General features: G+C 40.1%; 4 protein-coding genes across 6 annotated transcripts in view; 2 read left to right on the top strand and 2 right to left on the bottom strand.

The window, feature by feature from the left end:
* LOC122759296 (liprin-alpha-3-like) overlaps positions 1–17,330 on the top strand; it is a 32,207-nt gene extending 14,877 nt beyond the window's left edge. For 2 of the 3 annotated variants that reach the window (XM_044014069.1, XM_044014067.1), the window contains 23 exons: positions 1,022–1,115; positions 1,298–1,432; positions 1,705–1,788; positions 2,082–2,213; positions 2,304–2,366; positions 2,846–2,925; positions 3,899–4,085; positions 4,171–4,364; positions 5,316–5,559; positions 5,653–5,792; positions 6,791–6,939; positions 7,023–7,119; positions 7,988–8,069; positions 8,696–8,896; positions 9,883–9,945; positions 10,766–10,792; positions 11,333–11,508; positions 11,606–11,703; positions 11,806–11,981; positions 12,080–12,148; positions 13,038–13,200; positions 14,939–15,007; positions 16,397–17,330. In XM_044014069.1, the coding sequence (XP_043870004.1) occupies positions 1,022–1,115; positions 1,298–1,432; positions 1,705–1,788; positions 2,082–2,213; positions 2,304–2,366; positions 2,846–2,925; positions 3,899–4,085; positions 4,171–4,364; positions 5,316–5,559; positions 5,653–5,792; positions 6,791–6,939; positions 7,023–7,119; positions 7,988–8,069; positions 8,696–8,896; positions 9,883–9,945; positions 10,766–10,792; positions 11,333–11,508; positions 11,606–11,703; positions 11,806–11,981; positions 12,080–12,148; positions 13,038–13,200; positions 14,939–14,991 (2,707 nt within the window). In that variant the 3' untranslated portion in view covers positions 14,992–15,007; positions 16,397–17,330. Of the gene's footprint in view, positions 1–1,021; positions 1,116–1,297; positions 1,433–1,704; positions 1,789–2,081; positions 2,214–2,303; positions 2,367–2,845; positions 2,926–3,898; positions 4,086–4,170; positions 4,365–5,315; positions 5,560–5,652; positions 5,793–6,790; positions 6,940–7,022; positions 7,120–7,987; positions 8,070–8,695; positions 8,897–9,882; positions 9,946–10,528; positions 10,676–10,765; positions 10,793–11,332; positions 11,509–11,605; positions 11,704–11,805; positions 11,982–12,079; positions 12,149–13,037; positions 13,201–14,938; positions 15,008–16,396 lie in introns of those variants that run through there. The other variant, XM_044014070.1, reaches the window with a different exon arrangement.
* Positions 17,331–19,492: 2,162 nt separating this feature from the next.
* On the top strand, positions 19,493–20,941 carry fgf21 (fibroblast growth factor 21). Its single transcript, XM_044014071.1, has 4 exons — positions 19,493–19,677; positions 19,763–19,840; positions 20,017–20,120; positions 20,538–20,941. Exons 1-4 carry the CDS (start codon positions 19,530–19,532, stop codon positions 20,826–20,828), a joined length of 621 nt encoding a protein of 206 aa, XP_043870006.1. The 5' UTR covers positions 19,493–19,529; the 3' UTR covers positions 20,829–20,941.
* Positions 20,942–23,996: 3,055 nt separating this feature from the next.
* Positions 23,997–26,419, bottom strand: LOC122759435 (potassium voltage-gated channel subfamily A member 7-like). Its single transcript, XM_044014319.1, has 2 exons — positions 25,585–26,419; positions 23,997–24,276 (listed from the first exon to the last, which is right to left on the bottom strand). The coding sequence occupies exons 1-2, from the start codon at positions 26,375–26,377 to the stop codon at positions 24,173–24,175; spliced, it is 897 nt and encodes a 298-aa protein (XP_043870254.1). The 5' UTR covers positions 26,378–26,419; the 3' UTR covers positions 23,997–24,172.
* A 301-nt stretch (positions 26,420–26,720) lies between these two features.
* The window catches only part of LOC122759559 (MAGUK p55 subfamily member 3-like), a 34,693-nt gene continuing 33,763 nt past the window's right edge, over positions 26,721–27,650 (bottom strand). Inside the window, exon 19 of the mRNA XM_044014487.1 lies at positions 26,721–26,738. Within this exon, the coding sequence (XP_043870422.1) occupies positions 26,721–26,738 (18 nt within the window). The remainder of the gene's footprint in view (positions 26,739–27,650) is intronic.

Below are 27,650 nucleotides of genomic sequence, written 5' to 3'. Positions count from 1 at the left end.
CTTGAGATGATTTAATGATATATTCTGGCCACTGACTCTGGTCTTGTTGTCATTTTAGTGGTCTTAGAACTAACAGCTGCTTTCGATACAGTGGATCATAGTATCCTACTCTCTGATCTGGAGCATTGGGTGGGTATTAAAGGGGCCACCTTGGAATGGTTTCTTTCTTATTTGGCCGATAGAAACATCTGTGGTAAGATCGGTGACTCTGAGTCTTCTGTGGTGCCTTTCCCCTGTGGAGTGCCACAGGGTTCAATCCTCGGGCCCCTCCTGTTCTCGTTGTATCTGCTTCCCCTGGGCTCTATATTTCGGAAACATGGCATGCCATTTTTTCTTTTATGCAGGCGATTTGTCAAATGTATGTTCCCCTGAAGGGTAACAAAGCACTCTCGACCAAACCTCTGCTGACTTGTTTCAACAACAAACCCATTGTTAAAAACCTGGGGGTAATATTTTCTGATTTTAAGTTTGTTAAACAGATTAGCTGTGTTTAAAAAAAAAAGAAGCTTCGTTCAACTGAGAGAAATAGCCAATGTTATATCAATCCTGCCGACCTTGAAAAACTAATACATGACTGGATTATTGTAACGCTCTCAATATCAGGGTTAGCCAGACTTCCATTACCCACCTTAAACTGGTTTAGGACATACCGCTCCAAATTTGGCTTTGATCCACTGGCTCCCAGTACACCACAGGAGACATTTGAAGTTATTAGTGTTTGTGTACAAGTGTCTTAATGGACACCTTACGTCACTGACCTACTCCAGCTTTACACTCCTTCATGGTCCCTAAGATCAGTTGCTCTTAGTCGTCCCCAAAACAAGGCTGAAGCTCAGGGGTGATCAGGCCTTCGTTGTAGTAGCTCCCAAATTACGGAATGGTTTGCCACTTCCCATTTAAGTCTTAGCATTAGATTCAGAGTTTGTGCCGTGTAGGTTTTTGCCTCAGAGTGTAGCCCTTGTTTATTTATTTATCTTTAAATATTTGAAGACAACTGATGGTGGCTGTGTGTTTTGTGCAGGTACCTCAGTGCCCAGAGGGAGGCGACTTCTCTCCATGATATCAAAGACAAGCTGGAAAATGAGTTGGCAAGTAAGGAGTCCCTGCACAGACAGGTGAGTAATGCCTGATGTAATTAACTTTCAGCTGTGGTCAAGATTGTCAGCTTTTGACATGCATGACGCTGTTATGGTATCATTTGAATATATATATGTATACATATATATATATATATATATATATATGTGTATGTAAAACAAAAAAAAAATCTGTGCTGAGTCCTTCCGTGTGTGTTCAGAGTGAAGAAAAAAACCGACAGCTGCAGGAGCGTCTGGATGAAGCCAAGCAGAAGCTCCAGCAGACACTGCAGAGGGCAGAGACGCTGCCTGAAATCGAGGCCCAGCTCGCTCAGAGAGTTGCTGCTCTCAACAAGGTACACTAAGCGCAGAGTGTGGAATGCTGTTGAAAACAGTATAGCCAGTCTACATTCAAGTTCTGCCTACAGTATAAACCCTCTGAAATGTTTGGCACTGGATGAAGCTACCACAGGAGAGGTGTTCTTCGGTTACAGTGATCATACCTTGAGTGATCAAAGATGTGAAATCCTTTTTATGCATTATTTAACTAAAAATCTCAATATCTAAAGGTGAAAAATTGCAGTCTGGGAAATGTGTATGAAACATTGTTATGTTCTTTGTAATGCAGGCAGAAGAACGCCACGGAAACTTTGAGGAGAGACTACGACAAATGGAAGCTCAGCTCGAGGAGAAGAACCAAGAACTGCAGAGGGTATCACTGGTTATCTTGCTCTACTCCAGTGTTTGATTATTTATTTCAGGAATCTCATTGCACAGAAAACCAAAGTCTGTAACCTTTGACACAAAAATGGACGATGTTTCAGACGAGCTCCAGCTTTCAGGGGAGCTGAGTTCTCCTTCACTCCCCCGTAATTCCTCATAAGTCCCCCATAATTTGAACCATGATGGTACAAGAGCTATTCAAACCATGCTCTACTCTGCTACATCTTCATAACAGTAATAATAATCATAATAATCTTTTCATGTGACCGTGCTTCCTTTTAGGCGAGGCAGAGAGAGAAGATGAATGATGAACACAACAAACGTCTCTCAGACACGGTGGACAAGCTTCTGTCTGAGTCCAACGAGCGACTGCAGCTCCACCTCAAAGAAAGGATGGCAGCGCTCGAGGAGAAGGTATGGACATGATCTCATCGCTGGAGCAGTATATGTCAGGAGCCCAGGGTGTAGAAACTAAGATTTTCTTTTTTTCTCCTGCTCTGCTAGAATGCTCTTTCCGAGGAGTTGTCCAATATGAAGAAAATCCAAGATGATCTCTTAGCCAATAAGGTATTCATTCTTTTTGAAACACAATTTACTCTCATTGTTTCTGGATGAAGAGTCAAGGAAGTTGGTAAACGTCTGTAAAAATACAGGAAACACATTTGGGTCAAGAGTCACAGCTAGCATATCCATGTGAACCCCTCATGGGCTTCCTATGGGGCCTATGTTACTGAAACCATAAGCCTAGGTCCACTTAGTTCCCACTCAGTACCCAGGCTGCATTACGGCATGAAGTGGACATGCACCATATCCTGCTGAGGTCCCATATTGTCAGCCTAAATATTACCCTTGAGGGGCCCTCATGGACATGCTAGCACAGAGTAGATGGACTTCTGACCAGAAGGACCAGGTGGTTTGATCCCCAGCTCCTCAAGTCTGCATGCCAAAGTGTCCTCGTCGGCACTCGTGTCACATCTGAAGGGTTGCAACATTTTCAAAGGCTTCTCGCACTCATCCTTCATCACTTTTCTTCCCAATCCCTTTAGGAGCAGTTGCTTGCTGAGTTGGAGCGAATACAAATGGAGCTGGATCAGCTGAGAGGCAGGACTGGCACAGGCTACTCCAGGTTAGCCACAATTAACATTTAATGAGATGTATTTATGCAGGAAAGTATATGTCCAAATAAAAGTGAAATCTCCCAAGGGATCCGACAAGTACACTGTCCCTTCTCAGGGTATTTCGTTTGCTGTTTCTCATTCAGTCGCTATAAACTTTATTCAATCGTGTGCATCAACAAATGTGACTTTTAGATGCACCGTGGTTGTGTCTTGAGCGATTATACCTTAATGCAAACAAAATCAATAAGTCAACAAAAACATCTCATTCCATCTGCCTTATTCTTGTTTGTTGTGAATATTGCTTAAATGTATGAATGATCTAAATCAGCTGGAGGAAATTGTATTAATTTTGTATATTTCTATTTATTATATATTTAATTCCTCACGGGGATTTGTGTGTTTATACAAATAGCGCTGTCTGCTTCGAAGACTGAGACAGCAGTGCATGCTGGGAGTTGTTGTCGTTCATCTACATGAGCCAAAATTACAAATTATTTTTCTGCCTTTCTCAGCCAAGAAGACACTTGCTTCAAATATTATTTCACATTTCTACTACATACACATAGGTGACTCAGTTTTAATAGACATTCATCTTTCTAACGGTGAAATATGCCTTTAAATTGGAAAAAAATGACACCAGAGTGGTGTGGTTCCAGGTGCGTTCAGCCCCACGACCACCAGACAGAATTAATTACATGTGATTATTTTTTTTTGTCGTCTCAGAAATGTTGTTCCATTTGTGGTAATAAAGCAAAATGGAAGTAAATGCATCGGGTTTTTCAATTAAGGATCATTGAAAATATGTTTTAAAAGAAAATTGTAATGCATCAAGAAACGTACACAATGTGTTACATAGAGATTCCGACTAATAATATGTACATAATCTTAAATGGATGTGAGTTGTATGTTTTTTTCCAGAGAGATGACGGCATCATTTTCAAGTACGGTGACATAACAAATGAATTCTGGATCTAACCATAGGGCTGGCAGCGTGAGTTCACTTCCCTCCACCCTCTTCCGAAGATCTCTTCCAGGGAGTTCATCGGAGCTGCGCTACCCCCAGGGCGGAGGCTCGCTCCCGTCCGGCTACAGCAGCTCCACCAGTGGGGTGGTGGTCAGGCGGGCGCACCGCGGCCGATGGGGGCCTGCTAGAGATGATAATAACAAGGTGCTGAGCTCAAGCTGAAATAATGTTGGACTGCTGATGAAACTGTGTTTAGGATGACTTCATGCCCTTTTCCCCCTCATTTCAGTATGGAGAGTGGGACAGTGGGACAATGATTGTTCCTGGGTATGATGGTGGTGTGGACGGAGGCTGCTCGGATGATGAGGAGGACAGGGAGACTCTCTTCGGATCGGAGCTTCTCTCTCCCAGCGGACAGACGGACGTACAGACTTTGGCCATCATGCTACAGGAACAACTGGAGGCCATTAACAAGGAGATCAAGTAAGTTCTGTTACAGTAGGAGCAGGGGTGCCAAACTCAAATGACCTGGGGGCAAACAAGCGTATGATCGAGGGGGCCGGTCTAGAGGAAAAAAGTGTTCATAATACAATATGCAATAAAGATATTCATGGTGATATTTCACAGAATTTCAAAGTAAAAGTGTTTGTTTTGTTATGGAATGATGTAATCAGTAAATAATAACATGGATAACTATCATTAAAACACCAAGGAAGCTTTTATTTTTTTTTATTTGTGCATTTAAAAAGAAAAAATTAGTAAAGGTGAATAATTTCAGTGGAAGCAGATTCAGTGGATAAAATATTTGAGTGCCTGGAAAAATAGCAGAAATGGTGGTAAGATGTGTGTGTGTATCAACCCAGCCATATATTTACATCATCATCTTCTTATCATTCTGTGGTGACCCGGGCTCCCGAACTCCCAAAAACACAGTGGATGGGAAAACTGTGTTGGTGCAATCCACTTGAACTCATTGGCTGCCAATGACGTCTATAGACGTCAATTCAAATACAACCGTTCTTTTGGTAGTTTTGGTGTTTACATAGTCATAGAACGCACTGTTTTGTCAAAATGCTGTAAAACGTTTGGCAGGTCTGTGCTGAAAATGGCTGGCAGCCGCCACTTTAAAGGCAGTGTAACGCACATGCACAGTTTCTCCTCCTCCCACATTATTAAATGTCCTTTAAGCAGTTTCTCTCCGACGTTCTGTTCAGGATTTTCTTTGGCATATCTAAAAATGTGGAGCCATAGCGTGTTTTATCCACACACTCGTGAGTTACTGCACTTGCCTTCAGTCACCCACAGAACTTAAAGAACTGGTGGTCTTACAAAATGACCCTGATGAAATTGTGGAAAAGATCCAAGAGCCTGAGATATTCAAGTCATTTTTTTAATTGATGCAGACTCAAGCACTTTCTTTTCCTCGTCTCTCAGGCTCATTCAAGAGGAAAAGGAGAGCACAGAGCTAAGGGCTGAGGAGATTGAGAGTCGGGTCAGCAGCGTGGCCCTTGACGCCCCGTCTCTTCCCCCCTCCTCACTGGGAGGACGGGACAGCATTAGTCGGGGTTACATGACTCCCTCCATCACCTCCTCCACGTTGGCATCTCCTTCACCTCCCAGTTCAGGACATTCCACCCCACGTCTGCCACACTCCCCTGCCAGAGAGACTGACAGACAGGTATGCAGTCATCACAGGTGTCCAAGCTGTGCGATGGGTTTATTCGTTTCACAAACAAACGTTTAAATGTAGTGAATGTTTTACACCCTGCAGAATAGCAAAGATGGCGAAGAGTGCAGAGCACTCGCCCTGGTTGACTCCACGCCGCTCGCTGTCCCTCGAGCTCTGCGATTGGACCGGATGACACACACTCACCCCGGGGCGGGCCTGGATGACCACCGGGAATTTCGCAGGTACTGCAGACCACTTAGCTCCTCCCCACATGTAAGTGTAGTGTGTATGGGTTCTTGTTGAGTTAGAGGGGGTAGGATGACGTGTGAGGGCTAACTGACCCTGCAAAAACAGATTTCACTCGTAGGGTTATGAGAGTTTTCCTAGACTAACCTAGCTAACATGTGTTAGCATGTTTGCTAACACTACTTGTTTGCAGTCCCTTAAACTGGTCCACCACTATTCCCAGGCATTAAAGACATTTACTGGCATGTACATCCACTTAGCTGCAGTTAATCCTAGCTAGCCTTTAACGCCAGACTGCATCATGCTCAATATTGAGTATTAATCTGGAAAGGGTGTAGTCAACTCCAAATTCCAAATGTACAGGTAGATCAAAATGCCTCAGTACGCAATCGGAAAGACCTACAATCAATCAGACCAATGATGTATGCAGAGTGACGCAAAAGTGTTGTCGTCATAGTTTTCTAGCAGTGATGTCTATCCAGTAACGACTTCTGCCCGGTGGAGCTCCGTGGAGTGGCTAATTCGCTTAAAATGGAAGAAACAGCCGAATTGAAAGACAAGCTGCTCTTCGGTGGCCTGCGTGTTGGATGTATTCAAAAACTGCTAGATGTCATTTCTCTGTTGTCATGGTTGGTGTTAATCCCACTTCTAGCACGCCAGGGGAAAAGACACGTTTACAATTGGTTCCCTTTTTTCAGAGATTCTGTACTTGGCCAGAACAGAGTCCTTGCAAAAACCACATCACTGGCAGATTCGGCTGGGTTCGCCCAGGCTCCCTAGATGGGGCCCATACATGTGATATAATAACAAGTGATGGTGGCATTTTTGGGGGAGCTGTTTGTTTTTTGACAGTGGCATGTTGAATCTCCTACAAAAACATGTCAAATCTGCTTGTGTGATGAAGTGTCTTTAACGATTGGTAAAAATGACAAGTGGGTTTTGCCTCACTGACTTTGTTTTGATCATCCTGTTTTTCTTCTCACTGTGTGTCTAGTCTGTCTGCTGATGGTGCCATAACTGCTAGTCAGGATTCCCTCCACAAAGCCAGCAAAAAGAAGAGCATCAAGTCATCAATCGGTCGTCTCTTTGGCAAAAAGGAAAAGGGAAGAATTGGTGCATCGGGGCGCGAGTCCACCTCACTGGGTTAGTAAAGGAATTGCAAACAAAAAGGCTGAGAGGTGTATTACTGTATGTTACAAGTAATCAACCTCTGACCTTTCGTACAGCCTCCACACCATCTGATGACCTGGGTTCAGCTGATCCTCTGGGTCTGGCCAAACTTGGGACTGGAACAGTGGAAAAGGACCGTCGCTGCAAAAAGAAGTGAGATCATCCCACACACTTCTTATTTTTTACAGAGATCTTTCAAAGACACAATGTTTATAAGTATAAGCATGTTCTCTTACATTTCTTTAGTAAGTCGCCCACCCAGTTCGAAGCTTGTCAAGCAAACCTTTAGACACTTATGCGATGAAAGGCAGACAGAGACAGTTGTAGTGAGAAGGGGTGAGTGGAGGTTGGGCGGTCATGATTATTAACAAAGTTGGAAACATCTGTAGGTTTATACGGTAACTTTATTGCAGTCTTAGATGTAGTTGTTCCAGGAGATAGTCACAAAGGAATTGACTTGACTTAACATGAATTAAAGGCTACATTTCTTACATGGCAGAATGTAGATTTTAGCACTGATATCAGTTTAGAAAAGGCTGCATACCACACATGTTACAATTACATGCCCGGATGTAACATTACATTACATTACATGTCATTTAGCGACTTACAATAAGTGCATTTAAACATTAGGGTACAAATCAGAGCTAGAAGTAAGTAAGAGCTTCAAGTAAACCAAACTATGAAGTGCTAGTCATAAGTGCGATGTATACGTTTTTTGTTTTTTGGGGGGTTTTTTTGTCGTCATCTTAGTCGAGGTAGAGTCGGAAGAAATGTGTTTTTAGTCGGCGGCGGAAGATGTAAGTGTTAGCTTTGACTGGACACTACCCCACAGTGAACCTTTTTAACTTGTTAATTACAGATAAATCAATACAGGATGTACTGCACTGAGACATCTATGTTGAAGCTGATAAAGCAATGAATGTGTTAAAATTAGTGATCAAACAATAGTTGGAGTGTTCAGGTGAGATATGAAGAAATGAATCTATGGCAAACATGAAATGTCCCCTCTCCTTGCCAGGCACGACCTGTTAGAGGAGGCCTGTCGTCAGGGTCTGCCCTTCGCCTCGTGGGACGGACCCACTGTGGTCACATGGCTAGAGGTATGTCATGACACACGCTGCTGTGGAATGGGAAGATCAAAAGATCAAGTCAGTTCACAATGATGATATTACTGGCCCTCATTCATCAATGCTTTAATCTAAATGTTCTTAAACTTTACTGAACTGTACTATGTATTTATTGTCAAAAGACAAGTAAGTAAAATGGCGTTAAAGGATGCAGGTTAAAATCAACTTTAGTCGGAGAATGCATGAAACAAGGCAGTGAAACAAAAGCTTAACATTACGGGTCAAACAGGAGAAAACACAAGAAAATCAGTGAAGACTGAAATAGATCTTACTAAAATGAGAAAAGCATGGACCCAAAAAAGTGGAAGTAACTTTGGCAAAATATATGAAGTAAAAACAATGTTAAAGTAAAAAACTACAAAATAAACTTTAGAAGAAATGTCCCAGGGCGGCTGTGGATCAGTCGAGAGTGTGCGAGGTCCTATAACTAGAGGGTGTACAGGTTTGAACACTAGCTCCTCCAGTCTATATGATTTGTCAACCGTTTACTTAATGATTTATGTGTTTGTCAAGATTATAAAAATGTTATATACTGTGCACCAAACTATTGTTATTTATACTGTAAAAACAGTATGTAATAATACTTCCATTTTCCACAGCTGTGGGTTGGGATGCCAGCATGGTACGTGGCAGCATGTCGTGCCAACGTGAAGAGCGGCGCCATCATGGCCAACCTCTCGGACACAGAGATCCAGAGGGAGATCGGCATCAGCAACCCTCTGCATAGGCTCAAACTCCGTCTGGCCATTCAGGAAATGGTCTCCCTCACCAGTCCGTCAGCACCAGCAAGCACTCGCTCTGTAAGGCTCTTGATAAATTCCAATGACGATGCATGACAAACACATGTATGAACAACTTTATATACAGATCCTGTAGCTGACGTCATGTAAGGTGATGCTCCTCTGACAGGCAACAAAACTGTTCACCTCAATAGATGTATATACAAAACACATCCATCGATACATTTACTGTGTCCTGCACATGAGGGTCACAGGGGCACTGTGCCAATCTCAGTTGACATAGGGCCTGGACAGTTCACTAGTCCATCGCAGGGTCACCTACAGTCAATGTCCAGTTTACCTAGTCTGCATGTCTTTGGACTATGGGAGGAAACTGGAGAACACCACACACACACACACACACACACACACACACACAGGGAGAACATGCAAACTCCATACAGAAAGACCCTTGTTCCAACCGGGGCTTGAAGCCAGGTCTTCCTGCTGTGAAGGAGCTAGCCACTACACCAACCATGTTGCCTGAGACAACACATAAAGGCAACATTATGCTATCATGCTCCAGAAACTCTTTTGGTACGTTACTGTAGCATCATTGCAGTTAATTGACGTCATGTCAATCACTGTGTTATTGTTGTAAAATAAAATGCCTCATGTTCTCGTCTGTTAGCGGGATTTAACTTTTGCACCTCTCTAAAGTGGACTGGCTGCGGTCTGGATTTGATTAGAATGTCAAATTAAAGTGAAAATGAAGGTATATGCTTGTCTTTTTTTATTCATTGTAGCTATATATTTGCTATATACAGTTTTTTTTGACAAACAGCTATTTTCCCAGTTGAAAAGCCCAGTATATCCAGTATATCCAGTCTGTTCGATGATATATCGGTCAATCTGTGTGGATGTAAAGTGTGCATTGACCTTTGACAGTATGAATCCAGTTCAGTTTTGCCTGCCATGCTAGCACTGTGAGCAAACTGAGTCACTTGTCATCTCCGCTGGCATGAAGACGGATGTATTAATGTATACAATGCTTTTTGTCATTACAGTCAACCAGTAACATTTGGATGACGCATGCTGAGATGGAGTCTCTCACTGCTGCTACTAAACCAGTAAGACTAAATATGATATCACATCATCAACAAATTTTCTTTTATTTGAGGATATTTATTTACTTTGTTTGTTTATTTTGAACCTTGTTGTAGAAGTTCCTATAGAAGCATTTGATTGCATGAAACGGTTTATGTTGTGGTCTCTTAAAGTGTAACTAAACCCCCTCTAGTGAGATGACAGATTTCTGAAAAATGCCAAGAAGTGGGCTGAGAGCTGAGCGAGTGATTGGAGGAGGGAGTGGTGCAATATGACACCGTGTTGCAGCCGTGTGAGGTACCCGGTGACTTGAGCCTCTCAATCACTCACTCACAGCGCTGGCCTTTATTAAAAAAGGGGGCGGAGTCTGGGACAATGGCAAACTTTGAAAGCAGTAGATGTGCAGATTTTTATCAGAAGATGTGTCATTTCAATACTCTACACTAAACAGTGGAGATTTGCATTTGGATCAGTTAATAACATTAATAGATCTATCGCTTTGCACTTTTTACGTTTAGGGGTTTAGTTACACTTTTAACTTGACAATATTCACAGATTTCACACACTGATGAGTTGTTTTTTTTCTTTTTCTTTGTCTCTAATTAGGCACTTTTCCCTCACTGTTCCCTCAAAGTCTGATTTGATGTAGTGTTTTTTTCCCCACAACTACTTCTCATTCACTAACAAAACTGTCCCTCCTTCTGTCCTGTCCATTTCTTCTTCTGATTCTGTCCTGTCACTGATTCACTGTAACACACACACTCACAAACACACTGCCCTCCCACCCACCCACCCACCCCGCATCTTTCTGCCTCCTCTCTCTTTCACTTTTTCTCTGCAAAGGAGCAGAAGGAGTTCAGCTGGGACCAGGTGAGTGTCTGTTAGTATGGTGGTCAACACTAAGTGCCTCTGATCGCTGATATTACAGAAGAGCTTGAGCAGTCTGGTGTCAGGTTAAGAGGATTTTACACAGGGGCAATATGTAACATTCAGCTTTGCAAGAGGTCAGGGAACAAATATTATTATGTATTTGTTCCCTGTATATGTTTATTATGTGTACATGTATATGTATATGTATGTATATATATATATATATATACATACATACATATACATTTGCAGATCTGTAAGAGCTCTCCTAACAGCTATCTTCATGCGTTTGCCTTCGTCGCTCGTTTAACTTTAACTAACTTCTAGCTTTCTGTGGTAACTTGGTTCCACAAAGTAAGAAATACTCTCTGGTGTCACTTTACTGTCTATTCAGGAACGTAGCACACACCCATTGTGAGCCAGTACACATACATACATACTTCCTATTTTAAAGGAAATGGCTAAATGATGACATCATGAGCACACGAAAGAATATGACCCAAGCCCAAGTGTAGCTGTATCCTGCCTCCAATCCTACAGATCCTGGCCTATGGAGACATGAACCACGAGTGGGTTGGCAATGAGTGGCTGCCCAGCCTCGGCCTGCCCCAGTACCGCTCCTACTTCATGGAGTCACTGGTGGACGCCCGCATGCTCGATCACCTCACCAAGAAAGAACTGAGGGGTCAACTGAAGATGGTGGACAGTTTCCACAGGTTTGGAAGAGAGTCGTGGTTCACTCCTGACGTTCATCCAGTTATTTTATATTGCATAACAAATGCTTGATTCTTGATGTGTCGCTGTCACTTACAGGGTCAGTCTTCACTATGGTATCATGTGCTTGAAACGCTTGAACTATGACAGGAAGGAGCTGGAGAGGAGGAGGGACGAGAGTCAGCATCAAAATCAAGGTGAGTCAGACATAATATGACCATAGCCTGCAGTATGTTTATGCATATTCCTGCAACTATATTGAATTGTAGGTTACTGTGTTTCTGTCTCCTCCCCCATAGATGTCATGGTATGGTCCAATGAGCGAGTGATGTGTTGGGTGCAGTCAATTGGCCTGAAAGAGTATGCGGACAACCTTTTAGAGAGTGGGGTGCACGGGGCCCTTCTGGCACTAGATGACACCTTCGACTACACCGACTTGGCCCTTCTCCTGCAAATACCCAATCAGAACACACAGGTACCCACTGTTGAGCATTTATCGCTCAGCTGTCGTCAGAAAGAATCTTTACTTCTTAAATCATTGCTCTCTAATCTCTGCTGGTCTGTCCACTGCAGGCAAGGCAGGTCCTAGAGAAGGAGTACAACTCCCTCATCTCCATGGGAACAGAGAGAAGGCCAGATGAGGTATGACAAACCAGACCATCAGTCTAAATCTGTCAGTCTTGCAGGTGCATTGTGTCATTCGTAATCTCCCCAGCTAAGACTCTTTAAGTTGTCAATAAAGACTTATAGCTAGATAGCTCAGGTTTTTAGGTACAGACACAGTCAGTGACGACTACACTCCACACGCTCCCTGCAATGAGAACCAGCTTGTGATGTGGATGCTTGCCCACATAAGGAAAAACTGATTTTCCGCCATTTAACAAAAGGCTCACCTAAAAATAATATACATCAGCTAAAATCTACAAAAGGTTAAGAATATATTCGCTATATCTGACTATTAGGCAACCATTTTCGACTGGAAAAGTTTGTGTTTTGTGTGTCACAGCTGAGCAGGTAAGGTGGAAGAAGTGCAGACGGCTTCAGCACCAAGGCTGAACACCAAGAAACACCCATGCAAAATGTATGTTTTTGGTGTAAAATAAAAATAAACCTGGACATTCAGCAGCAGTTCACAACGGTATCTTGATCCCTAGATAACTCTAGATCCTCTCTCAATTTCATTTTCAATGGACATTTTTTTATCGGCATGGGAAACATACATTTACTTTGCCAAAAGCAAGTGTAAAAAAATGAAACAAAATTGTGTAGAGACAAATAGAAAACAAGATAAAGCATGCAAAAAAATATATACATACAGTATGTATATATACATATACATATAGTATCAGCATCAGCGGTACTTTCCAATATAAAAATACTGCAGTAGTTAGAAGTTTCTTGGTGGATTGTTGTTCTGCCAAAGTGATTCAGCTGTGTGTACAACAGCGCTTATTGTTTACCTTACACAGGAAATACTAAAGCCACCCCATTGAGATCATTCATTCATTTTTAAACAATGACGTCTCCACAGGATGGCACAAAAACATTTACTCGATCTCCATCCTGGAGGAAGATGTTCAGGGAGAAGGACCTCCGGGGCGTGACCTCTGACTCGTCAGAAACATTACCTGCCAACTTCCGTGCCTCCGCCATCTCGACTCCCTCTGTCACCCTGAGAAAAGTCCAGAGTGAAGGTGAGGAGATGAAGTTCCCAGCAGCACAGTGACAGCGCATGGCTGAGGCTGGTTCTCAGCGCAGCCATGTGCTTCATGCAATCGCTCTTTAACATTTTGTGTATTTTGAGTTGTTGAGTTGAAATGTCAGTGTGTGTGTGTATTGTTCTGGGGATTCTCAAGAACCACAGACACATACTCACAAAGTATGTGGTGCGAAATCAGAGTCAGAGAAGAAAAACATCAACTTGGATGGTGTGAAGCGGAAATGATACAGGGAATGCAGGGATTCCCGTACACTGATTCATTATGTGGAATTGTGTATTTGTTGAGAAGGCTGATGAAATTCATGTGAACACTTTTTGAAGTGGTGCTTCAAATTCAGTGAGTCATTCAGGGTAAACTAGCACTCACCCAGTGTGTGTGTGTGTGTGTGCACGCACGTGCATGTCAAACACGGGTCATAAAATCAAATCTTAAACAGACTGTTTGACAAACTTGTGTCTTAAAACCCTATGAGGACTTCCCAGGAGTGCTGCACTTGAGTTTCACATGACTTTGTTCTTGTTCTTGCCACCTCGAGAAAGGAAACACATTTCTCTGTTCTTACAGAGTATGTACAGGCCTTAACTGTGAATAATAAATGTGCGTGAGTAATAACTGCCTCTAATTGAACCATGACTGTAACCACTATAAGTTTGGGTAATGGTTGCACTGTGTAATTCCAGTCTTACAATTTTAGAGTTTGTTTAATTGGCACCTACACACCAATTAGTGGTCATGAATTTGACCTCTGTATTTAAGCAAATTATTTTTTAAACACCAGTAGTGAACTAGAGCTGAAGCAATTAATCGATTACTAAATTAATCAACAACTACTTTGATAATCAATTAATCGTTCTTTTTCAAGATTAAAGCTAGATTTCCGATTGTTTCAGCTTCTTAAATGTGAATACTTTCTTCATTTCTTTGCTCTGGATAATAAAGAAATTAAAAGTGAATCCTTTTGGTTTGTGGACAAAACAAGACATTTGAGAACATCATCGTTTCCAGGTTTGACGAACACTTATCAACATTTTTTTAAGGTTTTCTGATATTTTATGGACCAAGCGATTCATTGAGAAAATAAGATTAATCGATTCTGAAAATAATCGTTAGTTACAGCTCTATAGTGAACAAACCATGCACAGGAGCGGTGGGCAGCACTTACCTCCACCTGGGGAGTGACGGGTGTTGGGTACCTTGCTCAGGGGCACTCCAACCTTTGACCTGTCCCAGGATTTGAATCATCAATGTTGGTTGATTGGTCTCAAAATATCTTAGTCACAAACTTGAGAAGTTGGGATAGGACAAAATAGCTATATGCTACTGTAAACAGTATACAGTGTCATCGTCCTGACTCGTGAGATTGATATTTTCATTTAAAAAATATGGCATTTCACCACTGTGACTCACCAGCATCATTACGTATGGCAGCGTATCACAGGAACTAGTGAAGGTGAACTGTTGGCAGCAGTAAATCTGCATTCACAAGTCAATTCAGTTGGAATTTTTCAACTTTGGTGAAAAATCGTGATGATATGATGGCCTATCAGTATTAAGATTCTCCGGATGATATCACGTTCTTGCCAACGGTCAGGCTCTGCTCACATTGGAGGCAGAAACCATTGTGAAATAGAATTGATATAAACCAGAATATTTCAAATTCGTAGACGAGGATTCAGCCGTCACACCGACTAACGCCTTTTCTCTCTTTCAGTGAACTCCGGTCAGAGAGGAGAGTCGGGCTCCGTGAGAACATATTCCTGCTAAAAGATAAGCACACCAGGTGAGAAAAGCTCCCTCACTCGAGACTGACTGTAGCTGACGATAAAAATAGCTTGTGTGAACAGCACATGTAAAGGATGCATCTCAGCAAGAGCTATTGGGGGTTCATCAAGTGTGTTTTCCTTTCCCTTTTTTCCAACACTTTGTTTACTGATTACTATAAACACACACTCAAACACTCCTCAAAGCCCCATACAGTCTCAGCAAAAAAGGAAAATAAAAATATAATATATATATCATACAGTAACTCTTTTCTCAGTAACGACAATAGTAAAAAAGGGTAACACAATAGTAAAATTAGTAACAATAGTAATATATAATAGTACAATAGTAACTCTTTTCTCACTTTAGTATATAGTAATATATAGTAACACGACAATAGAAACTCTTTTCACTTAGTAACACGAAGTAGTAACTCTTTCTCAATTTTAGTAACACGCTACAATAGTAACTCTTTTCTCACGCCTTAGTAACACTAACAATAGTAACTCTTTTCTCACTTAGTTAGTAGAAACTCTTTCACACTTTTAACAATGTAAATTTTCTCACTAGTAACACTACATAGTAACTCTTTCTCTTAGTAACACCTTAATAAAGTAGTAACACTAATAATAGAAACTCTTTCTCACTCTTTAGTAACACCTACACAGTAGTAACTCTTTCTCACGCCTTAGTAACACGACAATAGTAACTCTTTCTCACTTAGTAACCACACAATAGTAACTCTTTCTCAAGTAGTAGTAACTCTTTTCTCACTTTTAGTAACACCAGGTAGTAACTCTTTTCTCACCTAACTTTTCTCAGCACATAGTAACTCTTTTTAGTAACAATGGTCAATAGTAACTCTTTCTCTAACTCCGTAACTTTCTCACTTAGTAAACCAATAGTAACTCTTTCTCATAGTAACAACAGTAGTAAATAGTAACACCTAGTAACTTTCTCTTAGTTAGTAAAGTAACACGACAATAGTAACTCTTTTCTCACTTTAGTAACAACAATAGTAACTTTTCTCACTTAGTACACACAATAGGCAATAGTAACTCTCTTAGTAACTTTTCTCTTAGCGTAGTAATAGTAACTCTTTCTCACTTAGTAACACATATAGTAACTCTTTTCTCTCTTTAGTAACATAGTAACTCTTTCTCACTTAGTAGTAACACGACAATAGCTTTTAGTAACACTAGTAACTTCACGGTAGTAACTCTTTCTCACGCCTTAGTAACACGACAGTAGTAACTCGTTCTCACGCCTTAGTAACACGCGGCCATGACATAAGTAACTCCTTCCATGCATTACTCACAAATTAATTCTTCAACTTTACCTTTTTACTATGTATGCTAACTTTTCTAATCCTAAAGTGCAGGGTGTGTGTTTTCCATTTTTTTTCCAGACCCACACCTCTATCCTAAAGCACGGGGAAGGAAGAGGGGAAAAAAGTGAGGATCAAAATCAAAAGTGGACACTACAACGTTCAAGCCTCGAAGAATCAAAGACACTTGAGTGAATGAGTGGTGAAAAGATCAAAAGATAATGAGTGAATGTTTGTTAATTCATGTCTCTCTCTCTCCATTTTGATCCATAGTTGTGGCATGATGCTGTTTGATGCTGTAGAAAGTGACCATTGCCTGTTGTGAATTCATCTTCTGTTTCTGAGTGTGACATGGCAATATTGATATGAGAGAATTTATGGGTTTTGTTTGTTTGTTTGTTTGTTTGTTTTTTACACTGGGAAATGCATACCTGCTCAAATCAAGAAGAGAATTGTACCCTCACACATCCTTCCAGGTGTTTGTACTGAGAAGAGAACACACTCTCGTGACATGACAGTAAGACTCTGTGGAGAGGGAGCGTCAGCTTTCAGAGGAGAGGATGTAAGTGTATAAAGGATAAATTTATTGTATGTTCCCAAGCCATAACAGACATGAGATGCACAAATGTGAATAGGTCGGACGATGAGACAGTTAGCAAAGTGCTTTACGACAAAATCCTGTTCAAAGTGGTGGGAAAAAAAGATTGAAGCCTTTGTTTTAATATGCATGCCAAAATCCATTCTAGAGTGAACGTCATGATATCGATCACCTACTGATGTGAACAGCTCGGGTCAGGAGTTTGTAAAATGTGTGTGTTTTATTTTGATCATTCTTTTTTGTATGATAACTGCTAGTGTATGTATGTACAGTATGTATGTGTGTGTGTGTGTGTGTGTGTGTATTAAACTGTACGTTCATTTCATACTTAGTTTTACGACGGTTTACAATGATTTTATTTCAGTTTGACAGAGAAAAAAAACCCAACGTTTTAATTTATGGACATTTAAGATATGATACTTGTATGTGTATATTTCGAGGAAAAACAAAACAAATTGTGATTTGAATTCATATTAATGGAGAGTAGTGATGATAATTGAATATGATATGATAATAATGATAATGATTGTAAAAGCTGTAATTAAAAAAAAAAAACATACCTGTACAATGCTGCCGAAGGAGTTGTTTGACGGTTTACCCTCACAATGACACTCACAGGTGAATTTCCCTTTTAAATGTCATGTCATTATGTTCATTCTGTCACTGACTAAATCAAATGTACAAGCCATCTTAAAAAGAGTTGCACATATAAAATGTGTCAAACTGCAGCCATTAGTGTTTAAAAATTGGTTTTGCAATACCAATTTTTTAAACATTGAATATTGTTAGTTGCCAGGAAGTTACTGTGTTTATGCACATGCACATATTCACAGTGTTGGAATTACACCGTGACATTAGGGGGACCATTTTTTAATAGGAAGCTGTTTGGCTACTGAGTTTTGGAGTGACAGCTCAGTGGTTTTGGGATCGCACGAGTTCCAGGCGGACATCGACATCACACCTCTTTCACACGCTGCTGACACAATGTGGCCCAAGGACGACAGGTGATGCCACTTCATGTGTAACAATGCTCTCAAATGTCCGTCTTTAAAACACTGACTATCACATTCAGTTTTACCTCAGTAATTACGGAGGGTTGACTTGTGACAGGGCTGCAACTAAGGATTTTTTTTCATTATCAAATTATCTGTTAATTCATTCATTCATTGTTCGGTCCATAAAAAGACAGAACATGTTGAAAAATGTCAATCAATGTTTGCCAGACACTAAAATGATGATCCACACACTAAAATTATTCAGTTTCATTGATTCCTTAGTTCTACGGAGCAATGAAACCAAAAAGTATTCACATTTCAGAAGCTGAAAAATAACAGTTTACTCTCTTTTGTTTGATTTCATCAACAGAGCTTTATTATTATTATTATTATTATTATTAGTGTTATTATTATTATGATAATACTACTAATAATAATAATAACATTTTCCATAAAGCTATAAAAGATATTTCAAATGTTAAAATTTAGTCAAGCTTATTCTTTGTGGAGTAGCTCATCTTTTCCCGCAGTGATGGAGAGAAAGTGGTTCCGCTCAGTCACTGTTAAAGTCCACTTATGGTCTGCTTTTTCAACACCAGCAGTACAGTGTTTAGCTTCCAAAAAGCGAATATAGAGCAGATTCCAAACGTTTATTCCACGTTTGAAATCACCAAATCATTTATTTGCGTTCTGTGACACTGTCCTGTGACTGTAGTCAGGGTTAGTAGTGCAGGGACCCACAGGAACCAATCCCCTTTACCCAGCACACATCTGTGCTATGTAACCAGCCTCTGTGGTGACTTGCACAGCTGCTCTCCTGTAAACACTCACATTGTGCAAATCAAAGCAGTATAAACACCATAAATGTCCAAAAGTGGCTTGTCACTTCCTCCCATGATACATGACGCAGCTTGCTTGCGGTTGTGAAATTCGTATATTTTCTAAGTGCAAGTGTGACTGGAAAATCGGCGGAAGCTGTTTTGTCTGGACATAGCAAAGTCACATTCCTGCTCATTGTTAGTGCCTGTAAATCACCTCATGTTAAAAAAAATGTAAGGTATTATTAAAATGTAAAAATGAAAGAGGAGGAGTATATATATATATATATATATATATATATATACACAGCACACGTTCATGTAATGTGTCATTATGGAACAGGATGGGACCACTGTCATGGACGAATGCAGCTCACCTGACCTAATGGGAACCCCAGTGTATATGAGCAATGTCTGTTACTGTAAATAATACGGAGGAAGACCATACATAGTTTGCGAACACACTTCTTCCTCTACAGTTTAATTATGTAGAAATGTCTGACTCATATGTGTCCCTCTTGAAGTAAGACCTCCTTCTTCTAAGTCCTTTATAAGGACACTCACCGCGCTCCTGTTCAGAGTTTGACTGAAATAACCTGTTTGTACAGAGCCCACTATTTTATTTTATTTCATTTTATTTTATTTCATTTCATTTCATTTTATTTTATTTTATTTTATTTTATTTTATTTTATTTTATTTTATTTTATTTTATTTTATTTTATTGTATTTTATTTTATTTTATTTTATTTTATTTATTCTATTAGATTTTATTTATTTTGACTATTATTTATTTGATTTCCAAATGTCTCTACTTCAACGCAGACCTTTCTCTCACCTGTCGTCTCTGCTCCTCATCATGTCACTTCCCCTCTCTCGCTCATTTTATGTCACTGACTCCAACCCACTTCTATCCTTCAGCAGTCACGTCAGAGAAGTCCACCTCTACACAGGTAACCTCAACGCAGATCAGTGCAAAATAGTCAAAGTTTGACGCGACCGTGTTCCTCATGAACCGAGTGTCTCCTCTCGTTGCAGATAACCACAGAAGAGGGATGTATCTGCAGATGACGCAGGACGGGAGAGTGTCAGGGAGTGATGTCCAGACACCTGAGAGTAAGTATCATCACCGGGCATCAAATACAAAACAAAGATGTTCTCAAAATATGGATCAGAAGGAGCAGACAGACATTAAATGCCCCAATAATGTGATGTGCTTAACATCTAGCGTGTTTCTCTCTTTCAACGGTCAGAAAAGTGGAGATTAATAGAGATATTTCTGTGTTTTCCAGGTGTGCTGCAGCTGAAATCTGTGAAACCAGGACACATAGTCATCCAGGGACGCTCATCAGCTCTGTTCCTCTGCGTGGACAGCAAAGGCAGTTTGAGGGGACAGGTACAGTGAGCAAAGGAAGCTTAACTCTTCAAAAAGTCTTTGTCCCTTCCAGTCATTGTCGGACAAATCTGCTGACATCTGTGAATAGAGCACATAAGATAAGATAAGATAAGATAAGATAAGATAAGATAAGATAAGATAAGATAAGATAAGATAAGATAATCCTTTATTTGTCCCACAATGGGGAGATTTACAGTGTCACAGCAGCAAAGACAGTAGAGGTAATACATAATAAAGGTGCATTTTCACATCTATGAATGTACAATAGAGAAGATATTGACTCTTAAGATTATAAAATTAGAATAGATGAGACAGTTTATACATCACATAACCAGGATATATACAGTATGATCTTCATATTTACAGTTACAATTTGAAAACAAAGCGCTCAGACGTGCATCTGTCGTCCCCTTCCAGAGTCACTACACAGAAGCTGACTGCACCTTCCAGGAGCTGCTGCTGGCCGACGGATATACCCGCTTCCTGTCCTCCCACCATGGATTCCCCGTGTCTCTGGCAGCGAAACATTCCCCGGGTCGACACTCGGTGCCTTTCACTCGGTTCCTGCCACTGAGGAACATCCTGGCAAGAGAGGCTGTGTCAGAGGCACCGATGGGCAGCCAGAGACATTTCGACGTGGACTCGGACGACCTTTTCGGAATGGGCCTTCATTCTATGGCAAGTCCTCAGTTCTCAGTGGACAAATGAATGAATGAATGAATGAATGAATGAAGCAGGCAGAACCTGTGGACTTGATTTTGTCACAAGACAAGCAGCTCAGTCTTTTTATTTATCAATGATATACATTATTCTAACTTATTTATTTATTTATTTATGTATTTAATTAAGTGTGTGTGTGGGTGTGTGCGTTATTGTATGGGTGTCTCTGTGAGGACCAAAATAACGTATATACTTAAGCAAGTGAGGACATTTTGTGAAAGTGAGGACATTTTTGGCTGGTCCTCACATTCTGACACCCCTTCAAATGTCTTTTTCAGGGTTAAGACCTGGTTTTAGGCTTAGGGTTAAGCACTTAGTTGTAATGGTTAAGGTTAGGGTAAGGGGCTAGGGAATGCATTCTTTATTTATTTATTTATTTATTTAAAGAATGAACCTTTATTTAACCATTTAAAAGACCCATTGAGATGAAGACCTCTTTCATAGGAAAGGCAGCAGCACAACGTCGTAGTTAATAAAAGAAAAGTGAGCTAACAGTTATGTCCTCATGTCAATGAATGTCCTCACTAATGCTATACAAACATGCGTGTTCTCTGAGTGAGTGTGTGTGTGTGGTGTATTTCTATAGAAATGTACAGCCACAGGATGTGGGATTCTGTGGTTAGCGTGCTGTGTTTTAGTATCTGAGGATCCCACGAAGCTGATGTTTGTACGAGTTAAGTGTGTTTACGAGTCTGGAGAGACGCTTCGGAATGAACAAATGAAAAAGATAAATGCCACATAAATTCATGCAAAGACACAGCACTAATTATTATTATTATTATTGTTATTGTTATTGTTATTATTGTTATTGTTATTATTATCATTATTATCATTATTATTATCATTAATATACAAGGCCAGAAACCAGCGGCGACGCTGCTGCAATGCATTTCTGACCACATGAAACACATGGGCTCAGAGCAGTGGCGCTCTCTAGTGGACGGACAGCAGGTCTCCTGAAACACTTGAGTTTGATGACCATCTTGAGAGGATTGAGAGAAACAGACTTTAAAATCCTAATTTATTAGAAGAAGTAAGATGTTGTTTTCATTTTCTTTTGACGTTATCGTTAAGTGAGAATGAGAATTAGTTGGAATCACACCGATTCATGATCGTGAATTTGACCCTGGCATCACTTATCTGCACCTGGGGAGCAATGATGGTCTGGGACCTTGCTCATGGGCACTTTATCGGTCCTGGAATCTCAACCCGTTACTTCTCCATACAGTTATGGGTTACATGTATTTAAATGAACATCTAAAAATAAACGTTTTCCTTACAGGTTGTTAGAGAAACGCTGAGAGACTTATTTTTGGTTTCTCACCTGTGACCGCAGTTGAAATGGGCTGGTCCCGTCCGGTGCTTCTTAGTTTGACTATTTTGAGTATTTATTTGCATACGAGCATCTCGTGAGAAGTCCTAATTAAAAGTGTTTAGGTTATCTGTCCAATTCATTATTATGGTCCAGAATAATAATTTCCAGCAAGTGTTTTTATTTTTTTATTGTTAAAAAAGAACAATATCTATTAGAAGTTTCTATAGGTTTTCACTTATGTGCATTTTAATTCTATTCACTGACTTACGACAGCATAATAAAATGGACTTTGTGCTTGAAGTTTAAATCCTCGTTGGAAATGTTAGTGATCATCTAAATATACAACAAGTTGGTAGAATGTGTAGTTTTTATATTTATAGTTATTTTTTAATATGAACTATATATTTAAATGAATTTAAGTTTTGAACATCAATAACATCTGGTATCTTATTTACTGAAAATGTTCCAAAATGTTAGCAGAGCTTTTTAAATCCAAACTTAAAACGTGTTTATTGATTCAGAATGTGTGTCTGTAAATAAAGCGCCTTGCATTGTAATGGGATGTATCCTGTTGTGTTTGAGTGTTTCATGATTCAGTAGTACAGACTGCATAACACAAACACCTCACTCGAATAAGAGAAGTACCGGCACTTGTTTCTGTTCCCACTTCACACACAGCCTCAGACTGTGTAAAACAAACTGACCGGACACTTCTGCACCTTTGATGTGGAGCTGAATTGGGTCAGAAGCATGTTTTACTCACTGCTGACACACACTTAAATCCACTCTGGTTGTTTCAAAGTGCTTTACAAATAAAGTTGGATTGGAAATCTGTTTTTAAAATATAATCCTCTCTGGTCTCATTCATTCATTCATTCATTTTGTACTGCTTTATGCTCCACATGAGGGCGACATGCTGGATCTCATGTACTTAACCTTTGTTGAATTTTGACCATGTTTGACACTTTAATAAAAAACAACCTCACTTCTGTGACAAAGAAACATTTTTCCCGTCACATTAACATTCTTTAAATTTCACTTTCACTGTCTGCGACTGTGCCATCGCTCACACGAGGGGGAAAAAACAAATATGGTGATGTCAGATAATCTCTCATGGCTCGTCACAGTGAAAATGAGCACTGTCGCAGGAAGCTGCTGCTTATTGCTGCTTATGGCAGATTAGTGGCTGCGGCAAAGGTCAGTGACACACTGACAAAAAGCCTCAGCGGTGAAACTCAGGCTATGGCTGTTTTAGTCTCTTGTTTAGTCTGTTCCGTATCCTAGCAACAACAACAACAACAAAGATGTGTTCAGTGGTTTACTGGTAACACGTTTACAATAAAAGTACATTAAATGCCATAATGCTGTTCTGTTATAAGCATTTACTAACAGTTCATTCGTGGAACCATTTATTCAAGTCATCCAGGTTAAGGAAGATATTGATTCATATACACATACAGTATTAAAATGTTGAGGAATAAGCATAATTAAACTATAATTTAGCATTTATTAATGTTTCCTGTGACCCTTATTGTAAAGTGGGAAATATGTTCCACAAATCTTTAGCGGTTGTTTAAGGTTTGCATTAATAAAGATGAACACTTTTTTAATAAATGCTTAGTTATAGTTAAGTTATGCTTATTCGGTAAACCCTTGAGTAACGTATGAATTGATATGTCCTCATTAACCTGAATAACAATTTGAAATGCTCATTTCAAACAGTTACTAAATGCTTATTTACTAATGTGCCCTTATTGTGAAGTGTCGTGTGATCATCATCATTCAAATTCAGTAATAATTATGACCTCAGGCGACCATGAATGAGCTTCTTTGGGAAAAAAAAGAATAAAATACAGTCTTTATTAAGAACACTGTACATGATTAGGCAGAGTCAAAAAAAGACCTGTTTCACCTTTCCTGTCTGGCACAAACACTGCATGTGTCATGAAGTGATGCCAGTGTCATATTACGGCACGATAAAGGTCACGTCAGGCACTTGAGGTCACAGAAGCCAACACTACGATGCTGAGATGTGTGAGTGTCCGTCTGTCAGCGCGCGGTGACGGACGGCTCCTCTGCTGTTGGCCTGAGTTTTGATGTCCAGTCGTCCACCTGGTTCCACTGCACACATCACAGTGACAGTACTAAGACATGACAGTTTTAGGGCACGGAAATTCAAAAAAACTCCCTTTCATTTCAGACACAAGCTGACGGCGTCAATAAATAAAACAGCTTATATGACATGAACTTTTTTTCATCATAACCCTGAGAATGTAAAACGTCTTAATCGTCTTTTTTTCATCATAACCCTGAGAATGTAAAACGTCTTAATCGTCTTTTATGTATATATATATATATATATATATATATATATATATATATATATATATATATATATATATATATATATATATATACATATATATATATATATATACATATATATGTATATATATATATATATATATATATATATAATAAAACGTGCTTTTCAGTTTTATTTAGAGGATTGGTGCTCAAAAAAAAAAGGAGAAAGGCAACAAATATCTGCTGCTCGTCCTTTTGAGAGTTGCAGGATGAGCTGAAGGCAAGTTTTTTAAACCACTTCCTCTCCTGCACCAGAGTCCATGGTTGGAAAACTGTGATTTTGTCCCTGAGGTAAATCCAAACAATGAAGGAAGTAACCAGCCCGATTAGAAATAAGCCAAATATTCTTTCATTTCCTTGTTTCTGTCGGTGGAGTAAGTGCATTTTGCTCAGTTAGAATACTTAGCTTGTAAATCTACAGCCACTTTTAGACTGAACCGCGGCTTAAAATGAGGAGAAACTGGCCAAAACTATACAGAACTGACCAGATGTTCAGTTAAAATTCTTTTTTCTTTACTTGATTGAGATGACTTTAAGAATTTGTGCTTTAGAATTTCTTAAATTAACATTTCATGCACACCGTTTGGCTGTTCTAGCTTGTAGTAATTAAATTAATGTAAGACGTATCTTACGTTACTTTAAGATGTTCAATCTCACTAGGACAAAGTTAGACTTTTAAGTGCTTACCAAGAAAAACATATAAGAGATATATAAGAGCAAAGATATTACTTAAGATATCACAGATTTAAGCAGGTGTAGATTTTATCAGGTCAGCCCTTTGTTAAGTGGCTAAAATGTCTTTGTCGTAGCTGTAGTTGTAGTCAGTGCGAGTGAGCCTTCTTGGCTTCAGCTGGTTCTTGATGATGGTGGCACAATAACACCTCAAAAACCAGAATTATCACTTTAATATTATCCATGTTCTCACTGTATGTTAGTGACATGTCTCCCTCTGGTTATGCTGCATTCTGTTGTTTTTACATGACAAAAAAAAACCTTCTTATACTTGAGTGACCAGTGCCTCCCTCAGATACATGTTTCCTCCGCTGAGCTCTGAATTCTGACCTGTACACAGCGCACCCAGCAGAGTCCCACTGAGAGGGTTACAGTTGTCCTCAATGGCATAATAATCTCCATCTTGATCCCCGTCTCCTTCATCTGTGTCCTCTCCGTCAGGCTCTTCATCCTCCCACAGTGCTGTCTTGACATGGGTGTACTCAGTTTGATCCCCACACTCCGTCTCCCGATGGTAGAAGTAGCTAAAATTGGACACAATGACAGGCACTGGCAGTGAAATGGTGAGCACGCCAGCGATGGCACACATTGAGCCCACCAGCTTACCCCACACTGTTTCTGGGAACATGTCACCATAACCCACCGTGGTCATGGTGACGACTGCCCACCAGAAGGCGTGTGGTATACTGATAAAGGCCGTGTGAGCGTGGTCAGCCTCAGCAAAGTAAATGGCACTGGAGAAGATGATGACACCGATGAAGAGGAAGAAAATAAGCAGGCCCAGCTCCCGCATGCTGGCCCTCAGAGTCTGACCCAGGATCTGCAGGCCCTTAGAGTGACGAGACAACTTGAAGATCCTGAACACTCTCACTAACCTAATGACTCTGATAATGGCCAGTGATGTTGTCGGACTGTCATCATGGTCCTTTGCCAGCTCTGTTCCCAGAGTGACAAAAAACGGTAGGATGGCGCTGAAATCGATGATGTTCATGACGTCCTTGAAGAAGTGAATCTTACTGGGACAGCAGGCGAAGCGCATGAGGAGCTCGAAGGAGAACCAGCATATGCACATGGTCTCCACTATGAAGAAGGGGTCATGGAAAACACCTTGTGGAGGCGGCATGGTCTCAGATACGTTCTTTGGCTGGGAGTGATACCTGTAAAAGTATTCCTGGAGTGGAGAAAAGAGAGAATTAAATATGTAGCAAAGTCAAAACAATGAGAACACAGTTAAATGGGACATCTCACTTTTAATCAATATGGGACAGGGATTGTCCTTTAATTATGTGTAAGACACGGGTTGGGGAAAAAACTATGGGGGAAGATGGAGGGCTGGGAGACAGAAGCACTGTGTTGAAGACTTCAAACTGTGATAAAGGTGTACATCCTGCTGGAAATTATTAGAAGAAGAGGAGGAAGAAGACAGGGACCTTAAACCATGCGTCCATGTCTAAAACTCAAATGACCTAGGGGCCAATGAGAATCTAGGAGGGGATGGGTCAAGTCAAAAAAGTTCATCAAGAAACTCTTTGTTTTCATATTTACCAACAAATAAATAACAAATAGAAAACAGAAATAACTCATAATAACTTGATAATAAGTTGTTGGCCAGAGGAAACAGATTTAGGGGCCACACTCTGATCTTAAGACGATCACAATCCGAGGCACAGGAAGTCAGAGAGCCGGTACTGCCCTCCATGCACTCGCATATCTAGGTATATAAGTGGTGTGATGTAGAAACACGAATGAGAGTGGAAAAATTAAAATCCGTGACAGTATTGGCAAAAATGTATTTTAGGCAAAATGCACAATATTATGGTATAAGGTATTTTCTGTTTTCTGATGTGACACATGCCAATTCATCCATAATTTGACAAAAAAGTAATAATTTAGTATGTTGTCCAAAATTTGACAAAAAAAAGGGTCATAGTAGTATGTCATCCAAAATTTGACAAAAAAGTCTTGGTATAGTATGTCGTCCAAAAAGTGACAAGGATAAGGCACTGGCTTTCTAAGCCAGGAATTGTGGGTTTGAGTCCCCTCTGGCGTGGGGAAAACTCTCCCAGAATATCCTAGTCATGATACAGCAAGACGTACAAAATATTTAGTAAAAATGTCATTGAGTAGTATGTCCATCAAAAGTATGTGACCAAAAATGTCGTCCAAAACCAGTAAAAGAAGTCATAGTATAGTATGTTGTACAAAATCAGTCAAAAAAGTCATAGTAAAGTATGTCGTCCAAATAACCCAAAAAAGTCATACTATGATATGTCGTCCAAAATCGGTCAAAAAAGTCATAGGATAGTATGTTGTCCAAAATCGGTCAAAAAAGTCATAGTATAGTATGTTGTCCAAAATGGGTCAAAAAAGTCATACTTTAGTATGTCATCCAAAAT

Source organism: Solea senegalensis, linkage group LG18 (assembly GCF_019176455.1).
Source record: "Solea senegalensis isolate Sse05_10M linkage group LG18, IFAPA_SoseM_1, whole genome shotgun sequence".
In the NCBI taxonomy this organism is placed as follows: domain Eukaryota; kingdom Metazoa; phylum Chordata; class Actinopteri; order Pleuronectiformes; family Soleidae; genus Solea; species Solea senegalensis.
Note: the sequence above shows the minus strand (reverse complement) of the source record. Positions and strands in the feature narration are given on the sequence as shown.